Below are 27,855 nucleotides of genomic sequence, written 5' to 3'. Positions count from 1 at the left end.
AGGCTACAATGGCAGAAATGAATGGTGGGGACACAGACAGGATGGCCTGCAATGCCTAAAATGTTTATCATTTGGCCCTTTATAAGAAAAGTTTGCTGACCCGGACCTAGAACATGGAAGAATTTTCGCTTCTGGTTTGTTCCAATGCCTCATTTATATAACAACGTTAAGCACTTTTTCAGAACTCTGCCTTTGTCTAGGACCACTCTTCTAAGAAGAATAAATAAAGCATGAGGGGGATCTTTGCAGACCCCCAGCCTTTCAGGCAATAGTCAGTGCCTCACTTGTGCCACCTGCTTGTCACTGTCTTGTGTCCTCTGATGCTCCTGTGACCTTCATGTTGACCTTCAATACTTTCTTTTCCCCCTTGAGGCCTATGTATTTAGTGGGATGGCCCCTGTTCCTCCGACTTGCTATTATTCCAGTTTTTAACTGGGAAAAACATTTGTCATCCCCACTGCCTTTAGTTCTACAAAGGAAATAAGCCAAACCAAACTGAAACTGGTTTCTTCTCTCCCTTCCTGCCCTGCTTTCAGCTTTTATAGTCTCTGTAAACTTGGAAACAGCATTTCATGTGCTTATGACTTTTACATATAGTGTTATTCACAGCTGTGGTTCTGATCTTGACCCTGGAGGCATTTCCCATTTGATTCTGTCTTCCATTCTGAGAAGTTGCCATCTGTAAATACTCTGTGTTGCCCAGGCCAAAGCCTTCCAAATACTCCTTAATTCATCTCCTATTCAACACCACTTTGGAAAGTTATCCAAAACTGGGAAGTATAAGCATAGAGAGTATACAGATCTCTCTCTTCTACCAGACCAGAAACAATAGCTAGCTAGCTAGCTAGCTAAATAAATAAATAAATAAATGGTCAGAAGAATAGAAGCATCCTCTCCTATTGCTTGGATTTAGGTTAATTCTCCACCACACTATGTTTTCCTACCTACTTTTCTATCTCAGCTCTTTGAACAACTGCCTAGGTTGTTCCTAGAGTCCTCAAAATGAGAATTAAGCTCCTTATTTTGTGAAGTCCTGGCAGATGGTATAATGACCTCATATCTACATGCCAATCATTATAGATACTGACAGACGAGTATCCATTGTGTGCCAGGCACTTTACACATATTATCTGCTTTCCACACCCTTGCTCTTCTGCAGAGCACGTGTAAGTGTTTTAACTTAACTAATGAGCAAACCCAAGTTTGGAGGGGTTAAAGTGGGCTCACAAGGACAGGAAGTGGCAGAACTGGAATTCCAGCCTAAGTTGCTCTGATTCTAACCCTATTGCCTTTCTACCACTGTGGGCTGCCCTCTGTGTTAACTGATGTACCATCAGACTGCTCTTCCTAACCAAGGGGGTAGTCAGACATGACCAGTGTGAATCAGGCAGACCTAGAATAGAAGGAAAACAGGACAGGCTTAGGGGTTAAAAGGCAGAAACTCCTTGGCATTAGCCCTTTCCCTAGGATTCCATGTAGATAGACTATTACCTGTGAACCACTTTTCACCCCTAAGAAGGAATCAGTATTTTCTTCAAAGTATCTAGTTTCACATGATTCTTCATGTTCACTGGCATTCCTTTGAAAAATCCCATAACCTTTAGAAAAGTCTTAAGTGCTGTAAGCCTTTTATTAGCTGAACTATGCATATTCTGTCGACTGGCAGTTCAGTTTTGGGCCAAAGTGTTGAACAGCGAGCCGGGACTTCTCTGCCAGTGTGGCGTTATCAGAAGGATTTAGGTTTTCTCAGCGACAGGATCTCTCTTCAGTCAGCTTTCCTTCCCAATTTGGTAATCTGACTTCCAATGCCAATTTTAGAGAATCTAGATTTTCTTTTCTATGAGGAAGTTAGCAGTGTCCTTACAGGTACTGTTTCTGGATTTGGGTTCAGACATAGGAATACTGAACGTACATCTGTCCATATTACACGAGCCTCCTGATATTAGATGTGGGGAAGAGTGGCTTGTGAGACTCTAAGGCCAGTGTTACACCCTACCAAATGCAAACTGGAGTTAGCTTCTGCCTGAATCTCGCCTCAGTGTGGTGAAGGGTAGGAGGGCCCAGTAAGTGTTCGATATTTATGCAGAGTAACTGAAAAGCAAGGGACAGTTTAGCTTAGACTTGCTTGTGGTCTAGGTCTCTAGATGCCCATGTGCACAGGCCATCAATGCTGTAAACACACAGAGAGAGGCAAATGCATATGTCACAATTACAGTATTTACTGAGTAGCTATTATGTGCCTAGTACGATGCATGTTTATAGCTGGGAATGTCTATATGAAGGTAGAGCAGTAGGAAATAGAAGAAAGGCTTTCCCTAACATGTATGTGCCAAATAAAAATGAAAACCTCACAGACTGCAAGCCAGCTGGCTAGAAGACAGAATGTTAATTTATGCTAGATCTAGCTGACTCCAGTGGCTTCTTTTTCAAACAATGGCCAAGTCCATGGATTCAACTAAGGTTAAAATCAACACAAAGAAATAGTCCCTGGAGCCAGACTTCCTTGGGTTCAAATCCCAGCTCCAATACATATTAAGTGTGAGACTTTGGGCAAGTTAATCTAAGATCTCTCTGCTTCAATTTCAACATTTGGAAAATTGGGATAGTAACCTCAAAACGTTATTGTAAGGATAAATGAACACCTGTAAAACACTGACAACAGGACCTAGCTCAAAGCGAATGGTCACTAAAGTGATGATGGTGATGATGACGATTTCTTCAGCGGCATGGATGTGACAGGAGATAGGATGCTACAGGGTGTTTATTCTCGGTCCTTATTCATTCTCCAGCAGGGCTTTTCAGATTGTAGTTGTGGGCCACATGACCTCAGGGTTCCTGACACTTCTGTAATGGAGAACATGTGGTCAGGGCAGAAATGTTTAGATGGGAGTGGGTACCACTCTGGAACTCTGCCATAATTGCGTATTAAAGACTGGTGTTCAGATTATGCAAAACCATGCAGACTACAGTCTCTGGTAATCAGGAAACTTCCCTGCTAATCACTAGTGTTTATTCCCCTATTCATTTATCCATTAGTTTATCATCTGTTGGATGTCTATTGTATTCTTGGAATTGTGGAGAAATTGACATACATTCTCAAACATCTGCCCTTGAGGAAGACTAACGCAATTTAGAAGGTAATGGAGAGAAACAAAAAGCGAATTCTAACATGCCGTGGTAGGGTGGGCTGAGATAAAGTACAACGTATACGGTACTATGTGGGCCGTGGAGGGCGTCATCTTGAGTTCAAATTTCCAGCTCTACTATGCCAGCTCAACTGAGCCTTGGGGATATGCTTCTGGTAAGGAAGGATAGGCTGAAGCAAATCTAAGGCCCCAAGCAAATTCATAAACAGCAAGTAATTGTGTACTTCTGAAAGTCATAGCTCAGAGGGGTGAGGTGGGGGGTATGGTAAGAGATCAAGCGAGTGAGAGAGACAAATGTCAGATAATAAAAGGTGTTGCAAATCATGTGAAGGCACTTGGAACTTATCCTCAAGTGATGGCAAGCCATTAAAAGAATTTCAAGCATGGGAGCAGCATGAAAGATACTCCGGCAGGAGCACGTCAAATGATCTTGAGCAGGAGGCAATACATTTTTTTCTAGAACAGGACAGACAGTAAATATTTTAGTCTTTAGAGGGCCACCTATAGTATCTGTTGCATATTCTATTTCTTGTTTTCAACAACCCTTTAAAAATGTAAAAGCCATACTTTTAATAACCCTTCAAATAACCTGGGTTCAAATCCCAGCTCTACCACTTACTGAGTGTGAGACCTTGAGCAAGTTGACTCAACTGCTCTGGGCGCAATTTCAATGGCTCTTTCAATAACCCTTTAAAAGCCATTTTTAATAACCCTTTAAAAAATGTAAATGCTACTGGGTGTAATTTGCCAACCCCTGGTCTAGAGAAGGCAAATACAGAGTTAGGGAGCTGTTGAAATCATCTAGAGTGGACAAGGGTAAACCCAAGTAGAGGCAGTGAGAAGAGAGAAAGGTGGAGGAATGAAAGAGCCACTGAGGAGCAAGAAGAGTCTAGAAATATTTTGGCTTGGGCAGTCGGATAGGTGGAAGTACTCTTTCCTGAGATAAGGATTGAGTTTAGTTTTCGATGTACAGAGTTGACCTCTTTGTGAAGCATCTGGGAGGGATGTCCAGTAGGCAGCTGTGCGTAGGAGTCAGGAGAGAGACTTGGGCTGGTGCTGGACACGTGAGAATCGTCAGCAACCAGGGGAAGTCTGGAACCTTGGGAGTCATGACTGTATATAGAGTGAGACTCCCAAGAGGGTAGACAAGAGGCAGGTAGAGGAAGAGAAATGCACAAAGACTGAGAAAGAAAAACCAGAGAAGTAGGAAGCAAAGCAAGTGCATGTGGTTTCTAACAAAGCCAGCATGTGTTTTTAGGAAGATGTACTTAGCCTGTATGGAATCCTGCTCAGATTAGGTAAGAAATGTTTTCAGAGACCACTTTCGTCTTTTTGGACAAACAAGAAACAACTTTTTGGGTGGGGGGAAGGAGCTCTTTCCAAGAGAAATGTATGTTACACGTGGCCTTGGAATATGAGGTGGACAGGAAACCATCAAAATCCTAGAGGAGAACACAGGCAGTAACCTCTTTGACATAGGCTGTAGCAACTTTTGACTAGATAGGTCTCCTGAGGCAAGGGCAACAAAAGCAAAAATAAACTACTGGGACTGCATCAAAATAAAAAGCTTTTGCACAGTGAAAGAAACAATCAATAGAACCAAAAGGCAACATATGGAATGGGAGAAAATATTTGCAAATGACATTTCAGATAAAGGATTAATATCAAAAATATATAAAGAACTTATAAAACTCAACACCCAATGGCTCAGTCAGTTAAGCGTCTGACTTCAGCTCAGGTCATGATCTCAGGGTCCTGGGATCTAGCTCTGTGCTCAGCAGGGAGCCTGCTTGTCCCTCTTACCCTTCCCCCACTCATGCTCTCTCTCTCTCTCAAATAAATAAAATCTGAGGAAAAACAACACCCTGGGATGCCTGGGTGGCTCAGCTGGTTAAGCAGGTGACTTTGGCTCAGGTCATGATCCTAAGGTCCTAGGGTCGAGTCCTACATTGGGCTCCTTGCTCAGTGAGGAGACTCCTTCTCCCTTTGCCTGCCACTCCACCTGCTTGTGGGCTCTCTCTCTCTCTGATTAAAAAAAAACACAACACACCCAAAAATCAAATAATCCAGTAAAAAATGGGCAGAAGACATGAATAGACACTTTTCAAAGAGGACATGCAGATGGCTAATAGACACATGAAAAGATACTCAACATCCTTTATCATCAAGGACATAAAAATCAAAACCGTAATGAGATATCACCTCATACCAGTCAGAATGGCTAAAATTAACAACACGGGAAACAAGAGGTGTTGGCGAGGATGCAGAGAAATGGGAACCTTCTTACATTGTTTATGGGAATGCAAACTGGTGCAGCCAATCTGGAAAACAGCATGGAAGTTCCTCAAGAATTTAAAAATAGAACTACCCTAAGATCCAGCAACAATTTACCCAAAGGATACAAAAATACTGATTCGAAGGGATACATGCACCCCGATGTTTATAGCAGCACTATCAATAATAGCCAAATTGTGGAAAGAGCCCAGTGTCCATTGACTGATGAATGGATAAAGATGTGGAACATTCTTTGGAAGATTACTCAGCCATGAAAAAGAATGAAATCTTGCCATTGTGGATGGAGCTAGGGAGTATTATATTATGCTAAATGAGATGAGTCAGTCAGAGAAAGACAATACCGTTGTATGATGTCGCTCATATGTGGAATTTAAGAAACAAAACAAATAAACACAGTTGGGGGTGGAAGAAAAAGAGGCAACCAAGAAATGGACTCTTAACTATAGAGAACAAACTAATGGTTACTGGAAGGGAGGTGGGTTAATTAGGTGATGGGGATTAAGGAGTGTACTTGTTGTAATGAGCACTGGGTGATGTGTGTAAGTGATGAATCACTCATTTTACACCTGAAACTAATATTGCATTGTGTTAACTAACTGGACTTTAAAGAAAATTTTGGAGAAAAAAAATTTAAAAAGGCACCATATATTTAACTCTTTGAACTATTAAAAAAAAAGAATATGAGGTGGACAGAAAGAAGTCAACTCTATAATAAACTGAGAGGGAAAATTAATTGGGACTTTAAAAAATTCATAGTTATCAACCCTGGGGGGGCACCTAAAATAGCCTCCTATATGTGAAATATTTCCAGGGTATAGGATGGCTACTCTAGGACTATCATATTAATGTTTTCAGGTACCATTAATGCACGAGACCCATGAGATGAGGCTTTAATACTTCTTTCCTGATGGATCTTGCAGGGCAGCAATATGGTGAAACCAGTCAATTATAGGTCCACAGAGCTAAGGGATTAGCAATGAAAGCAAAGCGAGAAGGAGGCAGAGTTTTCTAAATCAAGTGGCATCACAGCCTGTGAAAATCAGTTTCTAATTCACCCCCATGGCTGTGCTGGAAATTCCAGTTCTTCTTTGTTCTCAGGCTGAACCAGGTGGCCACACTTGGTTATTTTCACCTCTAGCCAGTCCAGAACGTTCCCCTAAAACTGGCAGATTTGGAGTCTGTTAACTTCCGCCATGTCTGCTCCCTTCACACACAGGCACTTTGTGGTTTGCCTCAACTCCAAGGCCTGGTGTGAATGCCATCTAACCCATGTGCAAGTGTGTGGGCTGGGAGGAGTCTGCGAAGGAAGGCAGGGGGAAGGGAAGGTGCCTGGAATTCCTAAGTGTCACCTCAGTGTGGAGTTGTGTCTCCCGCCACCAGATCTTCTAACAGAACTAATAGCAAGGGCATCATTCTACTCTGAATTTCACTTTCCTCTCTCAACATGTTTCTTAATGGTGGTCCTTGAACCTCCGGCCTCAGAGTTACCTGTGGTGTTTGTGAAGTGTGAATTATGGGGCTCTGCTGTACAGAGAGTTTCTGGGGTAGGGTAGGATGTGGGAACCTACATTTCTAACAAGCTCCTGGTAATCACTGTGCACACTGAACTTGGGAACTCCTCCTCGACTCACTCGTAAACATTAAGAAGTTTTAAGAGAAGTATTCTTTCCACTGGAGTTGAAAACAAACTCAGGGCCCAAGTTATTTTACTCCACACCAGCCCTTCGGTGTTTCCTAGCTTCTGGAAAGCAGTGACTTTTATTTATTGTCTGTCTGGTGCCCATCGCTGTATCTAACACCAAGCACGTATTTGTGGAGTTGAAGGGATGATTGGGAAGGACACCTAACTAACCCCCCTCTTCCACTCATGTTCCTCTACAATCCACTGGCCACAAAGTAGCCAATGTGAGTCTATAAAGACGGAAATTAGATCATTTTACTTTGCTAATATCCTCCAAAATCTCCCTGTGATACTCATATTAAAAGCTAGATTCCTTCTCTTGTCTCTGATTAACTTCATGGCCTCATGCCACATCCCCTCTATCTTCTGGCTACCACAGTCCAGCCAAATGAACGTAACACACCAAACTCATTTAACTTTGGGGGTTTTATGCTGCTTTTTCCTTGTTCAGGGGTGCTCTTCCTCCTGATGATATTGCTGGACCCTGGTCATCATTCACATCTTGGCTTATGGGTAACTTTCTCAGAATACCCACCTAGAGTGGTCACCAAATCACTCCCTATCACCCCTGTTTCAGTGTTCTGCCCAACACTTAACACCACCTGATACTTGTGCACTTTTCCGTGTTTATTGCCTTGCTCCAATCATTCATTCATTCATTTGTTCACTCACTATTCAGTATCTCTTTGGTGCCAGGCACTATTCTGAGCACTGGGGATACAGCAGTAAATAAAGTCTCTACCCTTATGGACAGGCAAGCAACAAATAAACAGATATCAGATGGTGGTAAAATTCTGTGAATAAAATAGCAGAGTTAAAGGGATAAAGGATGATGAGGATTGCTCTTTTATATAGTGACTAGGGAAAGCCTTTCTGACGCAGAAATTTGAGAAATCTAAATGGATGTAAACGGCAAGGGACCACACTTTTTTTTCATTCACAACATTCCCAGTGACAAGGTGTGTGCGTGCGTGTGGGATATAGTAGGTTAATAAATTCTTATGGAGTGAATAAATATCTACACTGATCTTTTAGTACTTAAACACTGCATTTACTTCTCTGGCTTCCAAATGAGACTTGAGTTTCACTGACAAGGAATGAGCCTGCTTTTCCTCCATCCCCAGTATCTAACATAGGGTCTGGCTCCGAGGATGCACGGGAATGTTTGTGAAATAAGGAGAAGCGGGGATTATGATGAACCAGGCTGTCCTAATACATTCAGAAACATCCCATGAACTATTGCCTGAGAAGTTGGCATGTGCTTCTAAGAATCGTGTGAATTCGTTTCAACTAGTAAATTACATATATGATGAGATACAGTAGTATCTGACTTGATAGTGATTCTTTCGTATAAGCAATTTCTTTCAGATAAAACTTTGGCATATTTAAAAGCCAAAGAAGTAGCAGACTTCTCCTCAGTTACTTTCTTCCTCTCTTGACCTATTTTGCTGGCTCAGGCGACAAAGGTATACTTGAATACACTGCAAAGTCCTACAGGCCAATAGCCTGGTGAATCTTACAGATTCTTTTGGAAAGATGGATTTGGCACAAAGCAAAAACAGACTGACTGAACTATAACACTGGGCATTTCAGCACGTCTCTGTGTGAAAATAAATGAGCATTTCTGAACTGCTACCGGACACAGGAACGATGACAAGCAATGAAACTCAACACAGACAAGTCACCAACAGCCCATAGTAAAGCAGTCCCAATGGCAGCTCTGTGCCTCCTGCGTGCTCTGTGCAGATAGATTCACTTTCTTTTCTCAAACAGGATCTGGAAAACTGTATCGAGAACGAAGCTCCAGTCATACATCTTTTTGGCCAGCTAAGTTAAATGGAGAAATTATGATGTCGGAGATCAGTATCTAAAAGCTCTTATTTTTCCTTACTGTGTCCCATTAACTTGCATCGGGAAGCTGTGTCAAGGCTAGATCTAGAAAAGTCTTGAGTGGCAAAAACCATAAAACTCTTTGCCCATGCCTTTCCTGTGCTCTACCTCTTAATGCTACCCCTCACCCACGCTCCCATCAATGTTCTGGTGGCTGAAGAGCCAGGACTAGCCCTTGCTGTCCTAGTCTAGCGCATTTAGGATCTTTAGCACCCGGCTGCCATGTATCTTTTTCTAGCAAGATTCCATGGAACCCTCTGCATCTTAAAGGCATTAGGGCTAGACTCTCAGTACCCAAGGAAGTGAAAGTTAAAGGGTGAAAGTAATATTTCCTGAGTGGTATTTCAAGAACTCTTGGTATCCCTGAGATGACGAGGGCAAAAAAATTGGTCATTGATCAAAGGAATATTTGGAAAATAACACATACTATATTGTTCACTTGGAAAGTCGCAACACATGTTGGAATGCTTAAAGGAGTTTAAAAAAAATGGAAAAACAAAAATAATTTTCAATCGGGGGATAGTTAAATGCGCTCAGGAACAGTAATCAGCCATTTAAAAATGGCGACGCAGATCTCTACATGCTACAACGAAATGTCTCCTAGACATGTCGTTGAGTAGAAACCATGTGAAATTTCTAAACATGAGTAATATCCCATTAAAAACCCAAATCATATGTGTGTATATGTGTTTTATATATAATAAAATAAAATATATAAAAATTCCAAAAGGATGTATACCAAATTATTAAGAGAGACAGACTCTGGGGAATAGAAGTGAGCAGATGAGGGAGACTTGCATTTGTACTTTATAGATTTAGGTATTATTTGAATTGTTTTATAGCCCCTTTATTGCTTTTATAATAAAAACAAGAAAAAATATCAAGCACTATATTAAAAAAAATAGGAGTAAAATCCAGCAGTAAATACATCTGTTCAGCTTTAAGTGAACACGTCCCAAACTCATGTGATCAGTGAACCCCCATTTTGTGGAGCACTCAGAAACAGCTCGTGCAACAGAGTTTGAAGTTACTGGGCTCAAGGCTCTCCCCACGCCCCACCAGCACACGGGTTTTGATCTTCTGCTGCCTTTTGCAAAGGAGTGAAGGAGGTACAAGGGACCTCGGAGATGAATTGGTACAACCTTCCCCAACCCCCCTGCTTTTAAGATGAAGGGACTAAGGCCATACAAAGTGAAGGGGCTTGGCAAGATCAGCCTGAAGCCCTCAGTCCTCATCTGACTCCTACATCCTATCTTTAGTTACCAGGTGACCCAGATGGGCTGTGACCCTTGGACTTCATACAAAGTATCTCTAGCACTCAAGGAAATGGTCAGGACCTCTAAGCCATGGGCTCAAATGTTCTCTCCAAACTTCCAGGCATAGCAGAGTCCTGGTGACCCCTTCCCCCTCTTCCCAACAGCCTGCCTTGTCCACAGGTTTTAGGAGGAAGGAAGGGACCCTGGAAATAGCTGGTAAACAACAGCAAGGGTCCTGGGGCAACTTGGCATCCCTAGTGAAGTACAGATGCATGGAAGCGTGAACTTACTCATTCACTCAAAACAGCATGGGCTTGAGCTGGGCAGAACTGGATTCGAATCTGCCCTCTTGATTCTGCCTTTTGCTAGCTAACATCGTCAAGCTCCTAAACTACTTTGGGTCACAGTTTTCTCATCTCTGATATAGGGATAACGGCCCTATGTTATACCCTGTCGTGGTTGTTAATCAAGATGATGGCTAAGAAACTGTTGCTAGCACGGAGCACTAGGTCTGTAATTAGTCAAGAAATGTTAATTCCCATCTTTTCCTGTGCATGGCCAAGTGTTAGTCCCTCAATCCCTAGGCACGAGGCAAAGGAAATATGAAAGAATGGTCCCTACACTTGAGAAGCTGGCTGGTGGGGAAGATGACACGATTTGGTCACAGTAGGTGTGACAGGTGCACTACCAGAGCTCCAGTGTACCACCTACCCAAGCATGAGGGCACCTCTCTTAGCCTGCACCCAACATCCTGGGGGGCCCTCTGAGGCTACCTCTCATTGACTCAGTGACCTCAAGGGGATTTACTCCAACCTTAGCTTGACCCCAAAATATCTTGTAAAGATTTCTAGAAAGACCTGAAGGAATCATAACAATTAATCTGATCAAGGAAAGTATGAGCTGGGGAGGATCAAGGAGCACACAAGAGGAGAGGTTCTCAAGGTGTGCGTTCAAACTGCCTGGCATATGAATCCTGCATTCAAACCTTGTCTCCAGTGCTTCTGTGTGGGTCCCACATCTGTGTCTCAGCTTTCTCATCGTTGGTGTGGTTATGTATTTATCCCATAAGGTTATTTCTGAAGATTAAATAAGATAATGCCCTTAAAGCACTGATCACAGTGTCTGGCATATAGTAAGAGGACACAGGAAAAAGACTTAGTATTGCTGTTATTAAAGTTATTTGGTCTATAAGTGCTAAGGCTGAGAGGCAATGTTACTGACATTTCAAAAGGCACAAAAGAGGTGGGCAGGCTGGACAAAGTCACATTTGTTCACCAAGTCTCAGAAGAGTTGACATTGAATCCCTGGTCCGACTCTTACGAAAGTGTGATCTTCTTGGGTGAGCTGCTAAACCTTGTTTTTCTATGTGAACCTGGGCCTTGGGGACTGACTGTTAGAATAACAAGTGCAGTTACATATAAGTAAATAAACCTGGCAAACTGCCTAGCTGCTTTCTTTCCTCACCCCAAATGAGCGAACTAGGGAAGAGGATTGCCGAATAATAGTATTTAAGATTACGTGTAATGAAAAGAGCATTCTCCATGGATTCCGAGCAGATAAAAATTTAAAATGAGGACTCTGGACTGGAGGACCTTCAAGAGGCTTCTCTGACCCAGTGTATAGGATTCTTCCATTGACTGCCCATCTTATTTGTGTCTCCTACCTTGGCTCTGCCACCTAATAAATAAGATCTTTAGCAAGTTCCCAGGCTTTGTTTCCTCTTCTGTAAAATGTGCATAAAAACTGTTCCTACTGCTAGAATTTGGTGAAACAAACACAGAAAGACCGCATTTGCCTGGCAGATGGTCACTACTCAATTAATGCAAGCCATCACTGTTGTCGTCAAGGCCACTATACAGACTAAAAGAGAAAGGATGCGGGAATTATGGCACAGTTCTTGGCACACAGTGTTCAAAAATATTATCGTTCTAACTTCTACCACCACTATTGATTTTACACTATGAATGGTTGTGGCCCAAGGAAACCAGTAAGTAATACGTACTGTCATCCTGGTAATGACACATCAAAACAGAGACACCATGAGATATTAGGATAATTAATCACCAGTCTGGGAGTAGAAGCTTTCTGGAACAAACAGCTTTGTTGGGCCCAGACAGAGGATGTGCTCACCCACAGGGAGCAGCAGGTACTGGCTTCACTCTCTCCCCAGCCCTGGGGGACCACACACGTGGAGACGGTATCCTGATGTATAACTTTTCAGTGGTCCATCTCACGAAGTGGTAATGTAATAATGCCTTGGCCTGGAATGATAGCTTTCTGTCAAAAGTTCAAAGCTATCTGGATAGTAGGTCGTTAATCTTTGGGACCCTGTGGGGTTGGGGTGGATAGGCATTGTTGCTATTACTTTATAAAGAGGACAGCATACAGTTTAGAGAAATTAAATACCCTGTCTTTGCTCCAGTAGTCCTACTGGTATTAAAAGAAGACTGGATAAAGAAAGGGGGGGTAATCAGAAGGGGGAATGAAGCATGGACTCTGAGAAACAAACTGAGGGATTCAGAGGGGAGGGGGGTGGGGGAATGGGATAGGCTGGTGACGGATATTAAGGAGGGCACGTATTGCATGGTGCACTGGGTGTTATACGCAAGTAATGAATCATTGAACTTTACATCAATAACCAGGGATGTACTGTATGGTCACTAACATAATATAATAAAAAAAAATCATAAAAAAAAAAAAAAAGAAGAAGACTGGAAACCCAGGATGCCTTCCCCAAGGCCCAGGCCCAGAGCTCTGAGCTCTACCCTTGGAACCAGGGAATTGAGTGCCTTGGGCCAGATGTGGCCCCTTGCTCCCCTCCCTTCCCAGACCCCGCAGCTGCAAGGCTCACCTGTCACTGAAGCGCACCTCTTCTCCGTTCCTGGCCCAGCTGATGGTAGGCCTCGGGTTGCCTATGGCCTCACAGTGCAAAAGCACACTCAGCGTCCCGCTGGCCAGGGCCACAGTCTGCCCGAGGTGGGTGACCACCTCGGAGGCCGAGAGCTGCTGGGCAGCAGAGATCTTCCGCAAGATGGTGGGCTTGCGGTGGGGCCGCCGAGAGCCCCCCACAGCCTCCCCGGCGGCCGAGGTCCGGAGGGAGCTGCTGAAGCCAGACACGTGCTTATGAGGGGGGATGGCCACGGGCGGGATGCGCCGCTCAGACGGCTTGAGCAGCACGTCCTGGTGCTCCAGGTGGCTGCGGAAGATCTCCTGGGCCAGCTGGGCCACCAGGTGCTTGCTGTAGACGTCTTGCAGCTCCTCGGGCTGTTGGGAGAGGTTCCTGAGGATGTCGTCCAGGCGCCTCTGCTCGGTCACCATGGTGAAGGGCAGGTGCCAGAGGGCCGGCTCGGAGTTCTGGTCCTCCTCGGACGACGTGTTCCTTTCCGTGGAGTCCTGCACCTCCCAGGAGGCGAGCAGCTCCCCAGGCCAGCCCCCTTGCTCCAGCAGCCGCGAGACAAGGTCATCGTAGCGGCTCCCCGGGTCAGCGGCTGGGCCCCGCTTCTCAGCTTTGCTGCCGTTAGAGAAGATGCCGTTCTGGTGTTTGTAGGTCTGCAGGGCTTCCTTTGGGCTGGCCTTCCTCACCGCGAGGGCCTCGTCCTCGCTCCTCAGGCTCAGCGGCTGGGCCACCAGCTTCCGGTTGCCTCCTATGAGCTTAATGACAAACTGCTCCCGGGCTGGTCCCGCCGAGCAGGTGTAGACGCCGGCGTCGGAGGGCTTGAGGCGGTGGATCTTCAGGTAGCCAAAGGGGGCCACGGTCACGTGCGCCGAGCTGATGAGGTGTTGCCCGTCCTTCTCCCAGGTGATCAGAGGCTTGCGGAAGCGCCGCGTGGGGCAGCGCAGCACCACCGCTGTCTTGGGGAGCAGGTAGGCGAAGCCCCCCACGACAAAGTGCAGCTTCCTCTGCCGGCGGGTCTGGATGTAGATCTTCCGGGCGGCCGCGATGTGAGGGCTGTGCTTGGTGGCCGGCCGGCCGGGCCCTGCAACGGAGGGGATGGAAGGGAAGCCAGGCAGATGGACAAGGGACGGCGGAGGAAAAAGAGAGTGAACACAGGGACAAGCGAGAGGGAACGGAGAGGGCGAAGAGAAGGAGAGAGGAGGGACGTGAAAGGGAAGAGGGAGAGAAAGCGGCTTGAGTTTACTTGGGCCAGGGCTTTTCATTTACCGCCTTGGGCTTTCCGGGGGAGGAAGTGGTTACCAGCTGAGGACCATAAAGCCCCCGGCAAAACAACACTCCCACTAATGTGGTGCAGTGGGGTAACCTGCTATGGCCCTGCTGGGGCTTTCTACTCCTAGAAGCTGAGATGCAGGTTCTAGATGGAGGGGGATGCCAGGGGAAAGGCAGTTCCTCTCATTAGAAGGATTTAAAAAAAGAAAAAGCAAGCATCATAAAGAGAGGCAGAGGACAAAGGGAAGGAGTATCTCTCCCTTTCGACATTTCCCCTTTGGTTTCTGCAGAGCATCAGGGCCCTAGCGTACTGGGGGAGGAGAGCCCAGAGGTGTTACAACTCTAGGGATTAATAGTAAACAGAACAAATCTGTTTAGAGCATTTTAAAACCCCAGAGTGGACATTAGACTTCATTAGTAATATACTGACTCCGGCTTCCAGATCTCTGTATGCCAGCGAGTGAACTTTGCTCTACCCCCTGCAAGCTGTTTTTCCAGCAGAGAAGAGAATTCCGCCTGGCCGTGTGTAATTAAGATTCCTTTTCCATCTCCAGCTGCGCTCACCAGCCTGCTGCCCTCCCTGGGCTTTCCTGCCTGATAATCTCCCACCAGTCTTGGGTTTAGGGAAGGCTACCGCACGACCACAGCTGCTTCGGGGTGGGTCCGGCCTCCCCATCCCCAGAGCTCAGACATACTCACGTGCACAGGTTGCCAGCATGCAGGGCCTGATGGATGAAGAGAAGGGCAGGGGAGGGCACAGGGAGGAATTGACAATAGCCGAGACCCCGGTTTTTAGCACCTTCCGGCAAATGGCACTTCGAGTCTGTGTGCCTTCTCCGCAGCTTGTGGAACACTGGTGAGGAAAGAAGGACCACGTGCATGTAAATGCAGGGAACTAGAGGCTAGGGTTTTTGTCTGGACTCCCAAACTCACCAAAATGTGAGAAAAGTTGCTTGGAAGATCAACAGTCACTGAGAGACAGAAATATTAATTATACAACATGGTAGGAAGACATGTCCATATTGAAACCACATTCTAAGATTTTTTTCTACCCGTAAGTTTCCTGCAGGCACTCCACCTGTTTTTTACTTATATGGCCTGAGGTTTAGAGTCATCGAGTCCTTTCCAATCCCAGCTTAGTATTTTACCAGTTGGCAACTCAGAGTCTGTTTCCACCCCTTACACTTAGTTTGTAAGGTTGGGAATTAAATGAGATAATATATTATAAACTTCACACACAGAAATGACCCTTGATGCTAATTTTTCCCTCATTCCTTCACAAATATAATATTTTAATGTCAAGCATCTGATAATTGTCATATATCTACTTTGAGGCGGGGTGCTAGATACTATGGAAAAAAATGCGCAAGGTGGTTTGTAACCTCAAGGAGCTGTCATCAAATGAGTGGGGGGAAATCCAAATGCATTGTTAAAATGAAATACCGTATGAGGGAGATAGAAATCAAAACCGCAATGAGATACCACTTCATATCCCCTGGAATTGCCATTAAAAAAAAGGACAGACAGTAACAAATGTTATTATAAATATAGATGTGAAAAATTAGAACCTTCCCATATCGCTGATGGCGACATAAAATAGTACAGACCTCTTGGCAACAGCTTGCTAGTTTCTGACAAAGATAAACATAAATTTATCCTGTGACCCAGCAATTTCACTTATAGCTATCTACCCGAGAGAAGTGCAAACATCCATCCAAAGACTGCATGCGAATGTTCAACAGAGACAAAAAGGTGGAAACAACTCAAATGTCCACTGACTGGACAGATAAACAAAAAATACGGCCTATCTATATAACGGACTATTATTCTACCACAAAAGGAATGTTGTTCTTTTGGATATGTGGTAAACAGATAAACCTTGAAAACATAATGTGAAGTTGAATCTTACGGTCTGTAAATGACACCTCAATACAGCTGTTCAAAGAATTAGATGGTAATATAAGAATTTAGTAGAAATATAAAATCACAAGACAAGTGAAGTATTATAAAATTAATGCTAACAATGGCTGAATGCTGATGGAGCACTAATGATTTCCTGGTCTAGGTTTTGAAGATGGGTAGAGTGTGAATGGGTGTAGCAACTGGGGATAAGCATGGGAGGCAGGGGAATATCCAGAATGAAGGTTGAAGAGTTCAGTGCAAAAATCCAAGGCAGGCCTGGTGGGCAGAGCTAAACCAGTTTGACTGAACAGAGGGAACAAGTCGAGAGTGTCAGGAGCTCATGAGGTAGTTTGGAGCCAGACGTTAGAGACTTTTAATTTTCAGACAGGAGGCTTGGAATTGGTCCACAAGGCATCACTGCCTTGTGGAGCCATTGGAGGGAGGAGTGAAATGATGAAAGAGGTGTTTTGAGAAGGTTAATCTGGCAACAGTGTCCAGGAGGGAAGGGAGTAGGAGATGTATGGCAGGCGGGGATGTCAGTTAAGGAGGCTCCCACAGTAGTCCAGGCTCGAGATGATAAAGACCTGAACTAGGGTCATGGCAGTGTGCCACGTTAACTTGAAAAATGACATTAAAACCAAAAAATATTATCTTATATTTGCAAGTTGTATATGCTAACCCACTGAAATGAGCTATTCCATGCAATGAACTCTGATACACACCACCCTGAAAGACATTTTAGATGCAGAAAATGGAGGTAAGAAACCCATTGCTTTTGTTTCCTGATGATCGTGGATTCCAGATCCCACCCATCCCTTATTTTATTGTAAATGACAGCACCAAATCCTGGGATTAGGTGGGATGGAGGCAAAGAGCCTGGAAAATTTAAAAGCATGGTCAGTTTAGTGCTGCCAAGCAGAAAAAAAGACTGTGTGTCCAAAGATGGGTTTATGATTTTGGTCAAGTCTAGTTCATTCTTGAGGCTCAATTTCCGTATCTCTGAAATAAAACTAAGCAAGAGTCGGGATTTTCAAACCCAGTTCTATGTTGAGAAAGTGATTCAGGGGCTTTGCAGGTGATCTGGAGATCCAACCTATGGAGATCTGGGACCCTAACCCATACTTCAACCAAAACAGCTCTGATTTTATCTGTTTTAGATTCTTGGCTTCATAGTAACATTTCATTTGAAAAAAAGTCTTCTGTGGCTTTAATTTTTAAAAGAACAGCCAAGCTATAGGAACTTCTAAGTTCCTTCTAACTCTAAAACTGACTACTCTGACCTTAATTTCATTTATATTTTTTTGGGGAAATGACTTTCATAAAAGTATGATTTAAATAACATATAATAGCCAACTCTTTCAAGAGAGGCAAGGAATTCTTGTAGAGAGGTAAGAACTTTTAAGGGGTCTTATTCTCAGAATAGGATCTGAAAGTAATTTTGTTTGAAGTGTCTAAAATTTTGGCTTAATTCTGTCTCTGAGGGATTCTGTGCAGTAACTGTAAGATTGAGCCCAGATAGTTGAGGATGAAAAACACCCACAGATCATCCGGGTCGTCCCTTCTCCAAGGGGAGTCTTGGGGGCGGGGGATGTGGAATGTGTGTTTCAACTCAGTCAGAGAGCCAAGGCAAGGGCTGTTGGGATGACAGGGCCAACTGGAGGCTCCATGAATGCCCCCCCCCCCCAGCACATTTGTATGGTGCCAACTTGAGTTGAATCCCAGTGAATTGGTGATTACTTCCTACTTCCTACCATTCCCAGCCCCTCCCCAGTGTTTGGAATTTCCATTCATCAACCCAGATAACCCAGAACCTAAGAACATTCTGTGGATAAGGGCTAAGCTGTCCTACTTCCCAAAGTGTAACTTCCTCTTCCGAGGAAGACTGGGAAAGCCTGTGGGAAGCCTAGGCCATGACCCTGGGTCCAGCCAGTCAAGATAAGCCACTTTCTCTTATTTCCTCTCCTCCTGACAATGAGCAGGGGTGGAAGGGAATCATAACAATACTAGGGCTAACTTTTACTAGGCACAAAGTAGGTCATATGCATCATTTAACTGAAGCCTCCCAAGAGCCATATGAGTGGACATTATCATCTCCAGTATTCAGATACACAAACAGAGGCCTAGAAAGGTTAAGTAACAAGCCCACGGTTATGGAGCCAGTAAGTGGCAGAGTCAGGATTGAAATCTAAGTTTGCCTGTGAGTCTAACTCCTTTTTTAATCTTTTTTTTGAGAGAGGGAGAGAGAGAGAGAGAGAGAGAGAGAGAGAGCGCGTGCACATGCATTCATGTGTGCAAGCAATGGGGGAGGGGCAGAGGGAGAGGGAGAGAGACAATCTTAAGCAGATTCCACACCCAGTGCAGAGCTAGACTCGGGGTCGATCTCACAACCCTGAGATCACGATCTGAGCCAAAATCAAGAGTCGGATGCTTAACCGACTGAGCCACCCAGGCACCCCTGTGAGTCTCACTCCTAAGCGCACACAACACCATTCTAAAGGTCGGTGATACTTAATGGGCCCCAGAGGACCTCAATTCAGCAGTCTCCTTTTCTTAGTGCCCAATTGCAAGGGTCCCTGCTTCAAATCCACAGGCCTAAAGGATTTTTTTTTTCTGAATTCTCTGTGCCCCATGTGCCGAGAGGCCACAAACTCCAGGAACACGGAAGGACCATTATAATACACACAAGTCCCTTCCTCAGCATCCCACCCATGGCAACTATCACCGATAGACTTGGTGGAAGGACACCTTTTACAACATGGCCCTGGGAGGAAGTTGTGATCTAGGGCCACTCACTTGGCAACTCTATCAGTGCACTCTGCTGCGCTGTTAGTTTTGTTACGATTTTCCCATAGAACACCACGCCCCAAATCGACATTCCATGGAAGACTGGCACTAACGCATTCCCGCATGCACACACACAGACACACACACACACACACTCTGATTTTACATGCTTTAATCTTTTATCCTGCTGAAAGGAAATTGTTCCTAAAATTTGAGAAAAATAATCATACCTACTTCTGTTCTGAGGCATTTGGGGTGAGATACCACTAGAAGGCAATTTTATTGCCAAATCCAAAACCTCTGGTGATGTAGGTTAACTCACACTGGCAATGCCCTTAGTAGACACCATCTGAGTGAACTCTATGTGAGGTGATAAGGGGCAAGAACTCTAAGAACCTAGGTTGAAAAAGGTGGCATCTTACTTTTCAGGGGCAGCTTTTCCCTCTGTGGAAGCAAGTGTCCCTGTGGTGGGTTTCAATCCACGGCAGCCCCATCCTGTTGTAGACATACAACATACCCGTATACACACAACCATACCAAGAAGGCAAGGGGATCAGCAAGGCTAGTGCAAATGGTTCAATGCCAGAAAGGCCAGGGTCTTGAATCTGTTTTCAACACAAAGATTTTCACTTCAGGAATGGTGTTTCCGTTCTTGGCTAAATCTGCTTATGAGGCAATAGTTTTGGGGGGGACTTCTTTATGGGAGACACACATGCCTTTGAAGCCAGGAGAGTTGTAGGCAATTCACTGCGTGGTATAGGGGCTGAAAACAAGTTAAAGCTGGGTGTAAACGACTTAATTTATGCTAGTGTTCGAGTAGGAATTATTTAGAAAAGTAGGTTAGTTGGGGGTATATCCCTAACTTATGAGGCAAGTCAGGAATAGTGGATGCTGATGTAATCATCCCCCCAAATGCAAGCAACAGGGGAAATCAAGTTCTCTTGCTGGGAAGTTGTTAACGTCTTGGAGCCAGGAAACTGACAGTAAAGAGGCAGGATTTCCCTGGCCTTCTTTTCCTAATAAATCATGTTCCTTATTGTCCAGTAACTTGGAAGGGAATAGCCAGAGAGGCTTTGCCCTTCCTGAGGAGAGACTAAAAACATCTGGGAGAAGGAGTTGCCGGGAGGTCGGGAAGGTGGGTGTGGGGATAAAGGTAGAACAACACAGTCTTCTAAGAAGAATTCTGGGCCGAACAAGGCCTGGTTTTCTTCCACGAGGAGCCCGTTTACAATTCCATGCTTCTGATTGTTGAGTAAGGGCTGGCTGCTTACCTTAGGTCCCCACAGCCTAGTTAACAGCTAGTTACACATTGTGGTATTACTGGTTACAAAAATACTGTTCCATAATGCCAGGAGGATTATTTTGTTCTGTTCTCATTTTCAGTTTGTGTAAGTTTGGGGTGTCTCCTTTTCTTCCTTAGGTCTCTTTCAGGATCTCCTTCTGAGGAGAATACATACCTCGGTCCACTCAGAGAGGAGCCACTCGCTGGGACAGTCATCTTTCTTGCAGGCTTGCTGGGAGGCCAGTTTCAAGGCTGAACAGAAGGTCTCAGGAAGCTCCAGGAAGCTGCCATCAGCCATGCGCTGTTTGCAAAGAACCTCGCGCTTCTGGATGCCCCCTCCACAAGTCCTGGAACACTGCGGAAGGAAGAGAAAGTCAATTTAACATAGGACAGTGGTATGTTTGACTGCCAATCCTTATGGGCTGAGTGAAGAGTGGAAAAAACAACAGAAGAAGAAGAAAACCTAAGAACCAGCCCAAAGGATTTTGCTTCCTTTCCTCGAGATGAATTTTGAAGCAAGATCTACACCCTCCAGTCTTAATTTCAAGTATTTAACTGGAGCATCTAGGAATTTCAGGGGCCTCTAAATCATAGAGAGTTGTTCCTAAACTATGATTTGCAGCCACCCAAGACAACTGGTTTAAAAGGTTAGTATAATAGGGTGTTAAACATATTTACGACCCAGTGAAAGTAATCTGTGCAGCTTCCAGAAGGAACAGGAGAGAGCTCCTGCCATCAGTGAAATCTGCAGGAATTAATCTGCACAAAAGGCAGGCCTTTCTAAGGAGAAACATCCCTTCTAGCCTATTGGAGGGACATTAGATGGAAGGCCTGGTTTCTTGAAGAACCCCCCTGGAACACTTTTCTTGTAGGACTGGTGAGTTCTCAGGGCAGTGGGAGGGAGCTAGAACCACTGGAATTTGGGATACAGGAAAATAGTCTTATTTCAGTGGTTTTCAGTGGGACCCCAGTCAAGCCCATTGTTTACATGTAATAGTTACAATCCAGTCGCATGAGGGGGAAGGGAGGCGCTCTCAGGCCCAGACTGTTGGCTGTTGTCCCAGTAGCCCCCTCCCTTGCAATAGCAAAAGAACCCCAATTTCTAGCTGCACATGACTTCCCAGCATACAGACAATATTTGTTGATCTCCCCTGAAGGTGCACCTGGCCCTGTGACTCAGGGCTAGCCAATGAGATATACATGGAAGGGTGGTGTGCAATTTTAGGGAGAGGACCACAAAACGAGGGTGACATTCCCCCCTTCCCTTTCTCCTTCTTGCTGGCTGGGATGTGAACATGAGGGCTAAAATTGAACCTCGCCTCTTGGACAATGATAGGCAAACAGATGGAAGCAGTCTATCTTCCTGATTGAGAAGCCCCCACACGGACCCTGGACAGTCCGGGTTTATACGAGTGAGAAATATTTTTCTTGCTTATTTAAGCCATTGTGGCTTTGGGTTTTCTGTCATTTTTAGTTGGATCTAACCTTTCGCCATTTTTAAATCAGCAACTGATGAGTATTCTGTGCTGGGGATACTTTATCGGCAATGTTCTAGGGAGTGCCTTGCTTTCTTCCAGAATAGTGCTTTCCCTTCCACCTGCTGCCCTTCCACTCGCTGGGAGGTTAGGCCTGCCTATGCAAACCCGAGAGTTTTTGCTGAAGGAGTAGCTCTTGCCGTAGCAGTGGCCTCTCAGAACTTGTGTGTGTGTGTGTGTGTGTGTGTGTGTGTGTGTGTGTATGTGTGTGTGTCTGTGCTCAGTGGGCTGCACTTGGAACAGCAAGGGGGATTTGTGATCACAGTCAAGGTTAGGATAGTGATACACTGAGTATAGTCAGAATGCTGCTGTGGCCCAGCTGTCACCCTCTCTTAGTGGTCCCAACCTTGGATGCACTTCAAAATCACTTGGGAGCTTTTCAAAAGTACTGGGGCCTAGATGGATCTCAGATCCATTCTATCAGAAACTCTGGGAAGATGCCCCAGGCATCGGATTTTTAAATGAAAAAATAATAAATGAATGATAATAAATAATAAAAAATAATAAATAAAAAAATAATAAAATGAAAAAAAAATAACAAATCTCCGAAGTAATTCTGTGCAACCAGGACTGAGAACCATCTGTCCAGTTGAACCATCTCTCTACCCCTCCACCATTTCCAATGGGAATAAAATAAATGGGGACGGGCCCGTGCAACCCAGGGAAGCCTCTGTTAGAACCAGTGGCTGTTTGGATCCCGCCCATGCAAACCTGCCCTTTGTTTGCAGTTGTGAATGGCTATAGGGCACAGAAAGGTGGGATAAGGAAGTTAAAAAAGCTGTCAACTTTGCCTAGTTAGGGCTTTTAATGCTAGAGCTTTCAGACCATTCAAACCAGTGGTGAGCAACCTTTATTTGGATTTAAAATTTCAAAAGCTTGGTATGAAAATAACCTTATTGAATCCCAAAGGAAAAAAAAAAGTTTTTTCTTATGGCTGGATTCAACTACCTAACCACTGAATAAAAAGAAGGCTAATGGTAAAGGCGAAACCATCCAATGAGGTCGATCTTACCCCACTTTACAGATAAAGAAGCTGACGCTGGAGGGAAGCGACCCAACGAAGGCCGTACGGGGTAGAAACTGGTTTCCTTCCATTCTGTGCAACCTTCATTCACCCAGCTCCTATTGAACACCTGCTCAGGGCTGGGAATGGTGGACCCAGCTGGAGAACGAGCCTGAGCTCAGCTTCTCTTTCCTGTCGCTGTAGGGGCTGCTTTCCATTTGCCAGGGGAGGCTATTCTGCTGCTGCTTCCTGCTGAGGGCCCCAGGCCTCCTCACACCAAGCCTGCCAGAGCCTGGTCTCACCCTCTCCGCCCCCCTGGAGGGGTGGTGCTTTGCAATTCAATCCTCAGCCCCCACTCTGTGACTATCCCCGATGGGCAGGAGAGGGTCCAGCATCCAGGTTGGGGACCAATGTTCTCAAATAGTTCATCTACACTGCGGTGGCCCTGGAAATGTATTCTCCCTAGACCCATTGATCTCAGAGCCTAAAGGCTACATTTGCACATGGCTTCTAGGCTATGCCACAAAGCTGAGTGTGGAGGTAGACCGGAGGAGGTGGCTTGAAGCCAGCTGTCACCCATCACAGATCCAAACAGTTCCTTCCAAGGGCTTGTCTAGCATGTTGTTGAACCTTAATTGAGGACAAATCTACAGCCTCAGAGCTAATGACTCAAGCTGTGAGTGGGTCAGGACTTTGGCTTCTCTCGTTCATTTCAATGGCTCCCTGGCCTTTTCATTGATGACAAAAGCAAACCTTAATTTGAGTTCCCGTTTAGTTAGCAGTTCAATAAATTCTCAAAGGATTTTACTTCTGCAATGCATTTTGTACCCACACTGCCTACCATAGTGCCTTCTGCGAATATAAATCCTCAATAAATATTTGTGGAATTTGAAGTTGGTGATTGGGGGAAATTTCAATTAGTGGCTAAGACTTCCATTTACTTAAAATATGCCTTCTTGTTATACAGACAGCTAAAGTTTTAAATTCGGGTTTATAGTCTTTTGCATGACTTCTTAGGTTCGGCCTTCCCTTATTTTTGTTGAATCCTCACTTCCAACCACCCAGTTATTCTATCATCAGATTAGTTATAACTTTACTGTTCAGCCCTTCTTCAGGAGTCTTCTATAAGTATACAACTAACCATGTGGATTACTGATTCCTAAAATTTGCCAAACTTGGGGACTGTGTTCTCCACAATTCTTTCCATTCTATGAATTATTAAAATTCTTCCGTGAACTTAATGTAATTTTGTTCAAATTGTAACTGTTTGGAAAAAACAAAGTTTATGCTGGTGAGTCAAAAATTTAAATCTTAAGCTCTGACCTCTCCCCTTTGCCTACTCAACATGTCCACTTAAGTGCAAACAGGCATCTGGACCTAAATATGTCCAAAATGGAACTTCTGATCTTGCCCTTCCAATCTTGCCCCAAATCTGCTCTCCTCTCAGTCTTCCCCATTTATCTGATGGTGCCATATCCAAGACAGAAATGTAGGAAAGGGGTTTCTTTTTTCTCACCACCTCTTCCCTGACACTCAATCCATGAGCAAATACTTTCAGATGTCCCCCCAAAATAAATTAGCTTTACCTCTGCGACGAATAAGGAATTAGGATATCATCATCTCTTTCTTAGACTACTACAAAGCTTCCTAGCCAGTGTCTAGTTTTCTCAGTTAGGTCCTAGCAGGATATGGGTGGTGTACTCAACTTGAAAACAGCCTCTCTCCTTCTGATAGCCTGCGGAAAATGCCATTGGTTGAATACAATGAGAAGCCAGGAGGTAGAGTCTATACAGGTCAGCTTCCTGTGACCCAGGTGGAGAAGGCAGAGCGGATCTTCAAGAACAGTGGAAGTCTGTTCTCCACACAGGAGCAGGAATGATGTTTTCAAAGCATACATCAGATCGTAAGATTCCCATGCTTAACAGCCTTCAATGACTTTCCCTTGTGATAAGAATAAAATCCAAACTCCTGGAACCCTGGAAAGCCCTCCATGTTCTGGTCCCTGCCCTAAAGGAACTTTTGAGACTCTCTTACTCAAATTTTAACTTCATTCATTCATTCGACAGAAATTTATTCAATACCAGGCATGGTTCTAGGTTCTGGGTTCTAGCAGTGAACAAGAACGTGACACACCTCTGCAGTCTTATCTCATACAATTCTCCCCTTTCCCCGTGTATTTGAGCCACATTGGTTGTATGTGTGTGTGTGTGTGTGTTGTTTCTCCCACATTCACAGCTTGTTTCTCCCACAAGACCTTTGCACTTGCTCTTCTCTCCACCTGGTCCATTCTCCCCCTACATCTTCACGTGGCTGAGTGGTTCTAATTATTCAGGTTTAATTCCATTCTTACCTGCTTGGAGAACCCATCCTTAACCTCCTAGGCTAGGAAAGCCAAAGTAGTCTCTATTCTATTAATTTCCTTTTGTTTATTTATTATTTTTTATTTTTAAATAGCTCTTTTAAATAGCTCTCGTCCCTTTGGAAATTATCATCCATTATCATCCATTATCCTTTTAACTCTATGATGGAAGGGATTTTCGTTCTTTTGTTGCTCATATTCATGTTTGAGAATTGCATTCAAAACTTTCCCACAGTGTGATAGTGTTACGTCTCAAATAAGAGACCTTAGAATTGGATGTCTCCATCTCTAGTTTTCTTCCATACATTCTCTAATTTTTTTTCTTTTAAAATTAATGATTTTTTTTCTTAGTAAAAAAGTGATCAGGGTATGAGCTAAACAGTAGAGTGACATTTTGTAACTGACGCTGGAGGAATACGACATTGAGGTATGGGGTATAATATGTCTACACTGTAGTGGGGAGCACTGCACTGCTACAGTGTAGCAAGGGAGCACAGCTACTCATATACCCTTGACTGAAGAACGGTCCTCCTCTATCGGGGAAGGTCGTCCTCTTCGACCGAGCACACAGCTTCGGGAGGGACGCACATGGAGCGGTGAGGGAGGAAGTGGACACCCGCCTAGCCAGCCAGATCAGCCGAATCAACCCTGGCGATCAATGGGGTGACAGATGTCGCAGCCAGATCGCCCTCACATCCTCTTGAAGAGAAATAACAGCTGATTCATAAAATCATTATCCCCCTAAACCTCAAAATTACATCAAACCGCTGTTCTTCTAATCCTTTGATTATAATTCACAATCAAATTCCCCATGGGTCCTGTTGAGTCTGTGAGGCATAAAGAACATGTTCTTGAAGTTTCTGTGACCCGGTGACTGATGTTTTAGGCACTTCACTAGTGAGGTTGGATTTGTAGGACTACAGAGCTCTTCAATGCTTGATGGCTAAAGTTTTCTTTTTCTAAATATCTAAGAAGGCACATGGCTTCCATTCACTTTGAATAAATGCTCCCCAAACAAATCAAGCTGCATGAGAAGAGCTCTTTGATCCAAGCTGCTCAGGTAGTGCTTCTTAGTGAATGTGGCAATAAGGAAAAATGCAGGTTAATTTTCTCTCTTTCAAACCGAGGAAACAGATGATGAAAATCATTGGTCTTATTTAAAGGGTGGCAATGTAATAAAACTGTGCTACAGAGGGTGACCATTCATGAAACATAACCTAGCCAGGTCATCCCTTGGCAGATAGGACCTGATTTAGGGGACAGACCCTCAGGGGATTCCCCTCTGCACCGTGCACAAGTCTGTGACCACATGGTAACAAAGCAGCTACAAGAGAACGTAAAGAAAATCAACTTATTGTTTGGGAATTTGATCTACACAGAAAACTTTCGGGAAATTCTAGCACCCAGGGGGTAAGGTTCAGACTCGTGAGAATGCCCCGGAGAGCGCTCACACTGGAACCCAGGCTGAGCTGCTGAGCCACTGTTCCTTGCTAGCCTGCCATGGGGACAATGTGCCCTTCCTTGGACACACAAATGCCTTCCCTGCTCAGGCCTCTGATCACCTTGTTCACTCTGTGAGCAGTGCCCTTTGCCTTTATGCCTACCCAGAAACTTTAACACATCTTGGAAGGCCCCATTCAAAGGCTCAAAGAATGAGTCACCTCCCACCCTGCCTTAAACTGGAAGGGTATTGCGTGTCTCCTATGAGAGCTCGTTGTTTATGTGCCTGCAATTTACCTCCCCTCCCCGCCTCCCTGCATGCACAGAGGATTATGCATCTTTTGATAAAAGGGAATACACTCCTCTTTTATTCCCCAGTGCCTAGTGTAGCATCTGGCAAAGAACACGCACTTCATACATGTTTGTTGAATTGATGATTGGATGAACAAAAGATCCCCAAATCCAGATGTTTCAAAGATACGACACAAACATCTGGCTGATGGGCTGAACATCCCCCTTTTATCGAGCTGTTTTATCATTAACCAGAAGCTGCTTCTAAGTAAGTCAGCAGTGGGTTTTAGCCAGATGCTGCATGTGCTCTGCTGGGTGCTGTGACCCTCCAGGTATGGTGGCAACTCTCTAGCTAAGGTAATATCATCAGGCCTTAAACACTTGTCTCCTCTTCGCTCAAAAAGTTTCCTTGGTGTGTTGACATTGCTGAAATGGTATTTTTAGACATTTTTAAAAGCCAAAGATAAAATTTCAAATTAATGAAGTTTCCAAAGTCTGTGACAACTTTGTGAACATGTTGAGATTACCTGATGAAGAAGATAGTTCTGAAGTGAGAAGCAGAATGGAAAGAAGAAAATTTTAAAAAGAGAACAGCAAGGGAAATTTAATAAAACTAAATGAAAAATGTTTGCCTTTATGAATCATTTAAAATGATATTGTGGTATGAAGAGGTAGATCTCTTAAAAATAAGAGATATTATTTTTAAATATGTGCCATACATAAATATCAAAAAATATTATTTATGTTGCTTATCTTTGCTGCCATATGTGTTTCATGATAATAAGGTCATAGATTCATAAGTTTTATAAGAAAGTAAAAAATATAC

At 44.3% G+C, this 27,855-nt stretch overlaps 1 protein-coding gene across 5 annotated transcripts in view; it reads right to left on the bottom strand.

Moving 5' to 3' along the window:
- ADAMTSL1 (ADAMTS like 1) overlaps positions 1-27,855 on the bottom strand; it is an 861,688-nt gene that overhangs the window by 102,581 nt on the left and 731,252 nt on the right. For all 5 annotated transcript variants that reach the window (XM_019801253.2, XM_034663958.1, XM_034663959.1 and 2 more), the window contains 3 exons: positions 20,577-20,756; positions 15,133-15,286; positions 13,120-14,245 (listed from right to left, as the gene is read on the bottom strand). In XM_019801253.2, coding sequence (XP_019656812.2) covers positions 13,120-14,245; positions 15,133-15,286; positions 20,577-20,756 — 1,460 coding nt within the window. The remainder of the gene's footprint in view (positions 1-13,119; positions 14,246-15,132; positions 15,287-20,576; positions 20,757-27,855) is intronic.

The sequence above is a fragment of the Ailuropoda melanoleuca genome, chromosome 7, assembly GCF_002007445.2.
Source record: "Ailuropoda melanoleuca isolate Jingjing chromosome 7, ASM200744v2, whole genome shotgun sequence".
Taxonomy (NCBI): Eukaryota; Metazoa; Chordata; class Mammalia; order Carnivora; family Ursidae; genus Ailuropoda; species Ailuropoda melanoleuca.
This window is presented reverse-complemented; position numbering and strand designations above follow the sequence as displayed.